This window comes from Schistocerca piceifrons, chromosome 1 (assembly GCF_021461385.2).
Source record: "Schistocerca piceifrons isolate TAMUIC-IGC-003096 chromosome 1, iqSchPice1.1, whole genome shotgun sequence".
Taxonomy (NCBI): Eukaryota; Metazoa; Arthropoda; class Insecta; order Orthoptera; family Acrididae; genus Schistocerca; species Schistocerca piceifrons.
In genome coordinates, this window is record NC_060138.1 from 1,091,491,115 (window position 1) to 1,091,503,811 (window position 12,697).

At 40.9% G+C, this 12,697-nt stretch overlaps 1 protein-coding gene across 1 annotated transcript in view; it reads left to right on the forward strand.

The window, feature by feature from the left end:
* The window catches only part of LOC124798283 (U4/U6.U5 tri-snRNP-associated protein 2), a 67,135-nt gene extending 57,160 nt beyond the window's left edge, over positions 1 to 9,975 (forward strand). The window contains exons 9-11 of the mRNA XM_047261610.1: positions 664 to 799; positions 8,727 to 8,813; positions 9,566 to 9,975. Coding sequence (XP_047117566.1) covers positions 664 to 799; positions 8,727 to 8,813; positions 9,566 to 9,619 — 277 coding nt within the window. The 3' untranslated portion in view covers positions 9,620 to 9,975. The remainder of the gene's footprint in view (positions 1 to 663; positions 800 to 8,726; positions 8,814 to 9,565) is intronic.
* The last annotated feature ends 2,722 nt before the right edge of the window (positions 9,976 to 12,697 follow it).

A 12,697-nucleotide genomic window follows, 5' to 3' on the forward strand; every position in this document is an offset into this window, starting at 1 on the left:
ATTTATGACTGATGCTGCATTATAAGTGGCCAGCACTTGTAGATAACTTTTTCTGTTAGATTCTATGAAGAAATTTACATCAGAATCACCACAAATTAGCAATCCTATCTTTCTTTTAAAATTTTTCGTGAAAATTTCCCAAATAACTCAGTGGAGACCTGTATACTTTAACAATTGCAAGTATTACATTTTCCAATGTTAGCACTCAAGCAAGTGCTTCCATATCCTGACTACACAATGTTGACATATTTCTACATTTTTGTATTTATGTTGTAATAAGTTAAAAGCATGTTCTGTACTACTGCAAGCAGAACTTAAACTTGGAAACCCTTCTTTTATGGGTTGTGCTTTTCTGTTTGAGTGTTCCTTGTGAAAAGGAACTAATGCCAGTTTCAACTAATGAGATTTGCATGAAATTCCTAGCCTCAGCAAAATGCAGGTGTCTGTGTCTGAATCCAGTGGGGAATATGTGGTTTTAACTTGTGACAAATAATTATCACAAGGAATACTGTGCTGGAGGTCAAGATATTTTATCTTAATTACATATTTCAAAGTAAAATAATTGTAATTTGTTGAAACATTTCTCCTTTGTTTTATGTGATGTGATTGTTGGTGCACTATACATACATATTTTTTACGATTATTGAAATGGCGTGTTTCCAGGAATGTTGATTTTGGAGATATTCTTACTCCTGAAGTCAAGGAGAGATATAACAACACGATATATGATCTGGTGGCAAATATTGTGCATGATGGTGAACCAGGCAAAGGTACATACAGAGTACATGTGCTGCACAAGGTATGTAAAGACTGTTTTAGAGATATAATTTGTTTAAATTTACTTCCATTGTGTAATTATTGTTTTGGACCTTCTTGAATCAGCATATAAATTTTGGAAAAATCTTTCCATTTAATTACAAAATGAAAACAAAGTTTTCTAGCCATTTACTGGCTTTCATCCACCTAAACACCAACAAGTAGCAACTGCAAATACATGCAAAATAGGGCTTGGTGTACTATTTAGAGAAAAAGTAATTTTTTCCATAAAAACACGTCACATGTACCAGAAATATGAATAGATGTAAGGAGTCAGAATGGTTTACTGAAACACTTGATCACTGGTAATAAACACTCTGTGCCATAGCTGCTTTCATGTCATTATTACTGTTGGCAAAAATGCAAACAGAAGATAGTTTCAAATAACTAAAGAAGTAAGGAGTGTTTAATATTACGCCGCAAAAACCTACAGGTAGCTATGTGAATGGAATCAGCTACTATACTAGTATAGATAAGATACAATTTAAAACTATGGAACAGTTTTTTTCATTACATGCTGTTAGTGACGAAAATTATTGTGCTATAAAAGGTTTGTACCAGTTAACTCATTAAAAACCAAATACACATAATGGAATGAAATGAATGTGGGTCAGATGTGGACTTCACAATCAATCTAAATCATAATGTAGAATGTAATGTAAATGGACAGATAAAAAATCTACTTCCCAAGCAGCGACAGGGAACACACACACAAAAGGATTTAAGGTTGAAAAGCTTTCGGAGCCATTGGCTCCTTCTTCTGGCAGAAGAGTTGATGGGGAAGGAAGAGGGGCGAAGGAAAAGGACTGGAGTGGTTTAGAGAAAGGGGTACAATTCAGAAAAGTCACCCAGAACCCTCGGTGAGGGAAGACTTACCAGGTGGTCTTTCCTTCTCATCCTGTCTGATAAGTCTCCCCTGACCCCTGGTTCTGGGTGGCTTTTCTGAACTGTACCTCTTTTCGTAAACCTCTCAGGGCCTTTTCCTTCACAGGGCCCTGGGTTCAATTCCTGCCCAGGTTGGGAATTTTCTGCACCCGGGGACTCGGTGTTTGTGTTGTCCTCATCATCTCATCATTCGGGAAGTGCCGAGACTGGAAATAGAAAGATTTGGAACTTGTACGGTTGCTGATGAACATGATGTTGAGCGCCCCACAAACCATCATCATCATCATCATCATCATCCTTATCCTTTTCCTTCACCCCTCTTCCTTCCCTTTCAACTCTTCTGCCAGAAGAAGGAGCCAATAGTTCCAAAAGCTTGTAAATGTTAAATCCTTTTTTGTGTGTGTTCCTTTGCCGCTGCTTGGTTAGTAGAGTTTTTATCTGTCCGTTTACATTATCAATAACTGATTATTTTCATTGTTATAATGTAGATTGTGTTTTATTAAAAACTCAATTCAAAAGGTAACACTGTATTTTTAATGAAGAGTGGAATCAGTTTGGGATGTTTATAACCAAAAGTCAAAATTGTTATTAGAATTTTTAGTACCTCTTAATATGGGTACTTTTGTAAAGATGGCATACACACGTGAGAGTGCAAAGGTTCAAAAAATATTCTCTAACTTTTTGATTGCCACCTGTGTGGTTGTCTTAAGAGTGGGCAACAATGAAATAAAACTACTGAATGCATATAAACACACCAGAATGACTTTATTTCCCATCTTAGATCTAGGCAATGGCCCTACGAAGTCAACATACACTTTTTGCAACAGCCTTTCAATGGTCTTAGACACAAGACCCTGTTTTGCTGACTTGGCTTGCTAAGGGGACATACTTGGCAACTTGCTACTCTTTTACTTATTTTGCTATTCATCTGTGATCAAATAAGTTGCCATCTAATTTTTACTCTGGTTTTTCAAAACCCTGTAAATGCCTACCCCCCCCCCCCCCAAATCCATCCAAGAGACTCATGAAAATACTTAAAAAAGATAGGAACCAATTCTCTGGGTACTACAGTCTTAAGCTCCCCATTCCCCCAGGCCTTACAGCAAGTACCCTGTCCTTTGAAACATGTGGTTGAACAGATGCCCCTTTCTAGAGTCTTCCTGTGATCTCCCTATTGTACTCATTGCTTTCCTGGAATTCAGATATATTATGGAAAAGTTGAGATATCTGAGCCGTATGGAAGTCACTGGCTGATTTGTGCTGACTCCTTGCCCTTGATTATCATCTCCTTCCATCCTCTCTTGCTCACTGAACATCCAACTCAACCGATCCACTATCGCTGACGACCGCACAAAAGTTTCTCTTTAGATTTGTCTGCAATTATTTGTAACACTATTAAACATTGAAACAATAACTATTTTCAGAAGCAAGTTTTTTGAGAACAATACTGTAATTCTGAAACAAGCCTTAGAAAGGAACCAACCACATTTTCATTAAATCAATAAACTTCACAATTTACTAAAGCAACCATAACTTTTATCTTACAGTAAATTTCAGTGGTGTTTACTTAACACATTTAGTAAATAAGTTCCTCTCTTAACCTGACTTATGAGGCCTACATAAACATAGAACAAGTCAGTATCCAATTAAAAGTTTCACACTTTAGAAGAGAAATTATAGCACTATATGTTAATGGTTACTGAGTAGTACACAATCCGAGCTGGAACATAACTTCTCTTTATAAATGGCTTGGCATGTCCTGGCCACTGCTTCATCATTAACAGGTCCATTAGAATCTGGCATTAGTCCATGTCAGTCCACAGAAATACAATATACTCTTGGCTCCTACACCTGTAGCAAATATTGAATCAACACAACAGCTGAATTTCAATTCAGGCATGTGTCTTCCAGAGACACTTTATATGCAGGCTGTCTACTATAAGCCACTGTGTCCCCCATGCGAGCCACTGACTGATCTGACCAGCCCTTAGTAAACAGACAGTGGTACTCCAAACCTGCGCCCCACTTGTGACAACCAGTGTACAGTCCTCCGTGTTGTCAAAAAAACTGTTACATACGCTGCTACCAACTTCTTTCTCTTTCCCAAAGCTCACTCATTCATGCAGATAAATCAGTTTGAATCAGAGATGTTCCCCTACATTGGGACGAGGAAGTCTTGCCAACCTGGTTCGGCTGTTGCCAATCTAGATAAAAATGCATTGATAAAAATACCGTACATGGCACACCACAAACAAGGATGGCACAAAAGATGTAACTGTAACATTTGCTAATGCTTTCATGGCCTGTAATGTTGCTGCCATTTGCTCTTGACAACCCTGCTAGGTTTGTGTTAGCAGTTGCTGCAATTGATACATGGTTGAAGACTCTCACGCTTGACTAATCACAAAATGTTCAAAGCCTGATTTGCAAATGACACAGGTCCTAAGTAGTTCTTAGAGATAACAAATGAACTCTGTAAACTTGCTTTAAACTCACCAGCAGGTCCTATGATATCATCTCTGAACTTACCATCTCTGTATACTTGGATACTCATCGTGCCAGTCTCTGCTGCTGCCCATGTAACTGACAACACATCACTTGAGTCTGTTGCCAGGTATAAGTGTACTATACCAGCATGGAAAAGAGTGACATACAAGAGTTTTGTGGGTATAACCAAAGACTCTTGGCATTACTACTACACACACAAAACATGACAATTATTCTACATATTATAACTTAGGATCCCACACTGCAGTTTTCTGTCTGTATGTGAAAGCTAATCTCAGGAACTACTGTAGGGGCTGTGATATTTTTTCAGCTACAGACTAATTCACAAAGAAGATTTGTGTATATACTTTACCATCGCTACGCCAGCCAAATTGTCTGGCCATCAATATTTAGTGCCACCCATGCAAATGCAGGGCAGCTTGCTGGTTGTTTGCTAATACTGTAGACACACACACACACACACACACACACACACACACACACACACACACACACATACACTCCTGGAAATGGAAAAAAGAACACATTGACACTGGTGTGTCAGACCCACCATACTTGCTCCGGACACTGCGAGAGGGCTGTACAAGCAATGATCACACGCACAGCACAGCGGACACACCAGGAACCGCGGTGTTGGCCGTCGAATGGCGCTAGCTGCGCAGCATTTGTGCACCGCCGCCGTCAGTGTCAGCCAGTTTGCCGTGGCATACGGAGCTCCATCGCAGTCTTTAACACTGGTAGCATGCCGCGACAGCGTGGACGTGAACCGTATGTGCAGTTGACGGACTTTGAGCGAGGGCATATAGTGGGCGTGCGGGAGGCCGGGTGGACGTACCGCCGAATTGCTCAACACGTGGGGCGTGAGGTCTCCACAGTACATCGATGTTGTCGCCAGTGGTCGGCGGAAGGTGCACGTGCCTGTCGACCTGGGACCGGACTGCAGCGACGCACGGATGCACGCCAAGACCGTAGGATCCTACGCAGTGCCGTAGGGGACCGCACCGCCACTTCCCAGCAAATTAGGGACACTGTTGCTCCTGGGGTATCGGTGAGGACCATTCGCAACCGACTCCATGAAGCTGGGCTACGGTCCCGCACACCGTTAGGCCGTCTTCCGCTCACGCCCCAACATCGTGCAGCCCGCCTCCAGTGGTGTCGCGACAGGCGTGAATGGAGGGACGAATGGAGACGTGTCGTCTTCAGCGATGAGAGTCGCTTCTGCCTTGGTGCCAATGATGGTCGTATGCGTGTTTGGCGCCGTGCAGGTGAGCGCCACAATCAGGACTGCATACGACCGAGGCACACAGGGCCAACACCCGGCATCATGGTGTGGGGAGCGATCTCCTACACTGGCCGTACACCACTGGTGATCGTCGAGGGGACACTGAATAGTGCACGGTACATCCAAACCGTCATCGAACCCATCGTTCTACCATTCCTAGACCGGCAAGGGAACTTGCTGTTCCAACAGGACAATGCACGTCCGCATGTATCCCGTGCCACCCAACGTGCTCTAGAAGGTGTAAGTCAACTACCCTGGCCAGCAAGATCTCCGGATCTGTCCCCCCATTGAGCATGTTTGGGACTGGATGAAGCGTCGTCTCACGCGGTCTGCACGTCCAGCACGAACGCTGGTCCAACTGAGGCGCCAGGTGGAAATGGCATGGCAAGCCGTTCCACAGGACTACATCCAGCATCTCTACGATCGTCTCCATGGGAGAATAGCAGCCTGCATTGCTGCGAAAGGTGGATATACACTGTACTAGTGCCGACATTGTGCATGCTCTGTTGCCTGTGTCTATGTGCCTGTGGTTCTGTCAGTGTGATCATGTGATGTATCTGACCCCAGGAATGTGTCAATAAAGTTTCCCCTTCCTGGGACAATGAATTCACGGTGTTCTTATTTCAATTTCCAGGAGTGTATATATACATCTACAGCAACCTGTTTGGTTTCACATATGTGGCCAAATGACTTGTCTGGTGTAACGGTAATGTATAGGGTGATTCCATGATGGTGATACAAAAAAATCCAGCAAATAAAGGCTCTAAAATACATATGTTAAGAGCTATGGGATCTTGTCCAGTAGAAGAGACGCATTTCACAGTAGTGAAGGTGAACAAATGCCTGTTGCTCTTAAGGTGTAGGTTTTAGAGCCCATAGCTACTAGGCATTTTTTCTTCTTTTGGTCTGTACTTTCTCCTCCAAAAATATGTAAATCAAAGACGGTACAGTTGAAGAAATGTGTTTCATAATATTGAAGATGAACAGGTGCTCAGAGTCTACTGATATACTCTCTCTCTCTCTCTCTCTCTCTCTCTCTCTCTCTCTCTCACACACACACACACACACACACACACACACACATGTTTGTGTGCATGTGCACGTAAAGGTGGGGGTGCACATGTACCACATGTGCTGGGTTGCGTGCGGGTTTGGGGACAGGCGGACAAGCACGTCGTGCGTGCGTGTGTGCGTGTGTGTGTGTGTGTGTGCAGAGAGAGTCTGACAATTATGTTGACAAACAAACACTTACAACAAGTTACCGAATCTGTAACGACAGTACAAGAAAACAGGATACAAGGACAAGATGGTTTCTCTGAATGGTGGCTAAATATTAAAATAAATTTACAGTGGTCTTCAAAAAATTACAGAAATCAACAATATGCTACACAACCCACTACTAGCTTATAAACACACGTTACCACTACAAAAAGAATACACAAACTGAAGGAATTGACTTATTTGTATGTACTGGAAGTCTCATTCCATTAATATTTTACATAGCATTCTACCTTGCACAACCAGAGAGATTGCTTTAAATTGCTTGTTCCTAGCTGCATGGCTTAAAAGCCAACCCAGCATCATTACGAATAATGCAACAATGCTGTATGCGTGGTTATCACAACTTTAAGAAATTGCTGAGAGATGATGGTCCGCCAACTACACATATTTAGGAGACAGTTGGAAATAATGATTAAATTTAAAAAACATTATGTCATGATATTACATATCTGAATAGTATCAAAATGAAATAATATACATCACAAGTATTTAATAGATAATAGCAACTTTGAACCAATAAAATGTCATCCACAAGCTCAGGGTCCAGTTGACTGTGACACTTCATTAGAAACAAACCAGCAGCACAGAAGCTGCTCTCAGCAGATCCACTTGAGGCTTCTTAGCTACATGTGCCTGGGAAGGTACTGTGTTTTTGTGTTCTTTCTACTGTCTCTGCATCTTTCTCGATAGCTGTGACTGAGAAGTACGGCAATAGCCTGCATTGTCCAGGCTTCTTACATACCTCTGGAACTTCAATGAATGCGGCAGTTTTGATGGGCCTGACATATTTTCATACGAACCATGAGTAACTAGATAGAGCGGAGATTGCAGTTTGTAGCAACATTCACTTGTAATCATGTTCCAACAGCATAGAATTGTAGGCATATATAGTTGTCCAATCACCTGAAACATTTACCCACCACTCAGAAAACATTATCTTTGTCTTCAGTGCTAAGCATCAAAACAAAATGATGTAAGGGGCACAAAAATATTGCATTCTTATGGTACAAGTGCAGTTTAATCTTGTCATTCCTTCAATCCATGTAACTGTTGCATCTTAATTTAAGTATTGCCATGGCATCACTATCTAATTCATTAGGGCTCAAGTGCTCATCCAGAAGTTTACATTGCCAGAAAAATACCAAATGTAGAGCTGGATAGTTGCCTCATTCTAGATCTCTACTAGCTTCCTTGAATGGCTTGAGGAATAAGATAAGCTCATTTAGCGCATGCTCATCTATATTCTGAAGTCTACTTAACTCTTTTTGTGGCATCTAGTCCTCATTGTTGATCAAAGTATCACATACTGAAACCAGCTTGTCTAACAATATGTTCCATTGGACTTGGACCCCTTGTTTGAGTGATTTTGTGAGTCTCTTTGAAAGACCACTCTCTTGCAATGTTCCACAAGTCAAACAATGCAAACTTCAGGTAGGAATAGGGAAGATAGATGGCTACTTACCATAGAGAAGAGGCATTAAGTTGCAGACAGGCACAATTAAAAGACACTTACACAAAGCTGTCAATCACAGCCTGCATCACCACAAGAGAAACACACACCATTCATACACACAAGGTAGCGCTCCTCACGGACACATGGCTGCCGACTTTGGCAACTTGCGGCCCGAGCTGGTGATGGCGGTCATGTGTGCATGAGGTGTGCTTGCTTGTGCACATATTTATTTTTTTCGCTGTGGCTGAAAGCTAATGTGTAAGTGTCATTTAGCTGCACCTGTCTCCAACTTAAATGTGTCGTCTTTACTGTTAGTAATACTCTATCTTTTCCATACATTGTTGATATATCAATCTGGAGTTTAAAGTACTGCGATGACAAGAACCATCTGGGTAGTGGTGTCACAGTGGTTGACAGTAATTTTGCCCCATCTTCTCTGTTTCCATAATGATGATGGGTGGCAGCAGTACAGTCTCTCATGTATTTATGTTATCATTTCAGGGAAGTGGCAAGTGGTATGAGATGCAGGATCTTCATGTCACCGACATACTTCCACAGATGATCACATTGACCGAGGCGTATATTCAGGTATTATGTCGTTCATTACAAGATCTGTTAACACTTTGGAGACTGTCCAATTAGAAGAATATTGAGCCTAGGAAACCTGCCATTTATGCTGTTATTTACAGTGTTATTGGCACATATGTAATTGATGTATTTCAAGCGTAATACATACTAAAATGGGCTGAGCTTCAACATCTATTTTTCATATTTACTTTAACACTTTGCTAGATTACAAATTGTAAAATAATGCTGACAGCAAATATAATCATCCTCCCAAGAAAAATGTGCGAGGTCAATTATTGAGCCATTTGTTTTGTATTGAGCTTCCAAAATTTTCTGCTCACTCAACAAACATACCATATTTGTAGCAGAATTACAATAAACTGCAAAACCTAATGAGTACAACCACAAAATTCAGTCATTTTGGCTTAGCCATTCACGGCAGCAGCTGTTATGTTCGTTAATGGTTCTTTTGAAATAATTCTAAAAATTGGCAACAAAAGGCAGTACCAGTCAGTGGCAGGTCAGGAGCTGTCTGTATGTTGTTCTCATATGAAATAAATACAGTTTTCGAGCAATAGGCGGCTCGTGTGTCGAGCAAATTGCAGCCCAACCCCAACATATACTCGGGCACGGTCATTTTTATACAAAGTTGTGGCTCGAGCTATGCTTTGGCTTGGTTTCCAAAGTGTTAAAAATGTTTCATTCCTAATGCTGTGAGGTATTTACATTATCTCACTCATACTCATTATGTAATTTATTTATTTTCATTTCAGATATATGAGCTCAGGAAGGATTTTAAAGATGATTTGAAGATGGAGGTTGTATGACATAAAGCATCAAACCCTGGCACATTTCATAAGTTTCCCAAGCAAGTACCTTACTGAAGAATTCTTCATGAGAGGAAAATGGCATGCAACAGTTGTTCATTGAAATGCCAGAGTGACTTATGTAAATATTGTATTTATAACCTGACTGAAAAGTCCCTACTCCTCTACTACAAAAACTGTATACTGTGCAGCAAATGTCTGTTTTCACTGCCATTCTCTATCTTTATTTATGTCTCCTGCCCGTGGGTAGACTGGTAAGTGAAACTACTCGTGTGACACATCACCTCCAGTGCAGACACTCAAATGATGCCATCAAAAGACCACTGTATTAAAATTAAATATTTTACTGAAATTAATTTTCTAATTTATCACTTGTTTTTCACTTCCAAATTGGCCATTTGCTTTCCATTTTTTCTGTTCATTCTGATTCAGTGATTAAATGTCTCTGATGTATCTATAAATCCACGTATCCAGAGGTTGATCTGCATTTGTTATCAGAGTTTTTGTTGCCACTGGAATGCTTTGTGTATGTGAAAAATACTAAGTTGAAGTATGGTTCAGGTTACATATCTACTGTAACCAGTGCTGTCTTGTGGAAGAGAATGGCACTGTAACAGGGCCATGCACAATGTGTTATGGCATCGTATTGTGAGGTAACTTGTTACTGAGGAAAAAGAATGTTTATTGCACAGTGGTGTGCAATAAGGACAATATGTGCCATAAGTATAATATGTGCTATTTGGGCTAGAATCTTTTGAAGACTGTTCTTTAAAGAGTTAGGGATATTAAAAACAGCCTGATATTACATTTACTCCCTTATAAAGTTCATTGTCAACAGTCAATCTCAGTTTGAAAGCAACAGTAACATCCATAACCGTAGTATTAGAAAGAGAAATTATCTTCACTATCCTTCATTTAGCCTTAGCATACAACAGAAAGGAGTGCTCATATATCAAATGAGATAGAGAATGTAACAGATAATAAAATTAAGTAAATATGCAAATTAAAATCATATCTACTTGATAACGGATACTCTAGAAATATTTGTGAATGGGTAATAATATTTTGTGTGAGAGGAGGGGGGATTGAAGATTGTTATGTAGAAATCAATGTATGTTAATTTACATAAAAAAATCATAGCTTAATACAATCATGTTGCCATAATCTTTACTCAGAAAGTGTACTACTATTGTAAAACTGACCCATTCTGCATCATAGACGCATAGTAGTTGCAATTATGACCCATGGATATGCAGATAACTACCGGAAACTGTGCTGTGGACGTGACAGGTAATCAACTATCTACTTGTAAGAATGGCCACTGTCAAACTGCAAACTTTACAGTCCATTTGCTGAACATGCTGTGCACCACAACACAAATGACTTGACCAGTTGCTTCTCTACAAGTGCCATTCGGATGCTCCCCTCCAGCAAAAGTTTCTCTGAACTGCGCAGGTTGGAACTGATTCTCCATCATATCTTGCATTCTCGGAATCCCCTGGTGTAAACCTCCACTAGCCTGTTTCCCGCTGCCTCACATCGCCTTTTTCCATTTTCTCTTCTGTCATGTGCTCTCTCTCTCTCTTTCTCATATGCTTTACCCTTAAGAACTCCTTTCATCTTGTTGTGCACCTCTTGTGTCATTTGTCTTTCCTACTCTTGCCTCACACTATCCTATCTTTGCCTCATGTGCTTTCCCTACTCTGCCCTACACCAAACACTCACGCAACTGCTTTCTAATAATCAGTGTTGCCGTGACTGTGCTAATGTGCTCTTTAGTGTGTGTGTGTGTGTGTGTGTGTGTGTGTGTGACATTCTGCCAGGAGAAGAGCCAGGGCTTGAAAAGTAGTTAATAATAATTACTGGTATATCGAAGCACCACTTAAATAATTTGACAATTCAGAGGCTTCCTTTACTGGGACACAGACTAGCTGGCTGGTTTTCAAGGATTTCCTTGTGGGCTGGGGGATTGGCCATGTACTTAAAAAACAGTATTCAGTTGAGTCAATAGACGTATCACGGCACTGCACTGTACAGATATTTGAATGTTGTGCACGGGCAGTTGAATTTAGTGAAACTAAACTTCTAATTCTTGTTGTTTATAGGTCCCCTAACTCTGACTTCTGAGCTTTTCTGCTCAAGCTAGAGAGGTTTGTCGATTCACTTTATAGGAGGTATCAGAAATTAGTTATATGTGGTGACTTCAATCTTAAATTTGTATATGATGGTTCAAGAAAAAGGATGTTGGTAGATTTCCTGAATTCATATGATCTGATGCAGCCTGTGTTTTTTCCAACTAGGGTGCAGGGGAACAGTAGCACAGCCATAGACAATATTTTTTTATTCATTCTTCATTACTAGTTAGTAAAAGGGTAAAAGGGTCAATGGCCTTTCAGACCATGATGCACCAATTTTAACACTAAAAGGCTTTTGTACTCAAACCAATGTCACATATAATTACGAACTGTGTAGGAAAGTTAATCCAACAGCAATAGAGAGGTTTTTAAACCTCGTCAAGGAACAAGAGTGGCAGGATGTTTATAGTGCCGATAACATAGATGACAAATATAATGCTTTCCTTAACACATTTCTCATGCTCTTTGAGAGTTGCTTTCCATTAGAATGTTCTAAATGAGGTATTCTCCTCAGGGAGTCACACCTAGTGATTATGTGGCTGGCGACCACGGGGCCCCAAGCTGAGTCCTGGCATTGCTTCCACTTACTGTGCCAGGCTCCTCACTTTTATCTTTCCTATCTGGCCACCCTCGACCAGCTCTTGTTCTTTTCCGACCCTGATGCTATTAGGTTTCGAGGGCTAGGGGTCTTTCATTTTCCAACCTATACTTCTCATGCAGCGTCTGACCCGGAGCGGGCGGCTGCAAAAGGCGTCTGTATCCCATGTTAGGGGCGGCCTCCAGAACTGCGGAAGGCAAAGGAATACCACCACAGATTATCTTCCCTGCATAATGCAGTCTCCATTTTATGCACAAAAATGGTTCCTCTCATGTTGAATCAGTGTCCGGAGGTAAAATAGTCCCCCATTCGGATCTCTGGGGGGTACAGCTTGAAAGAAGGCAA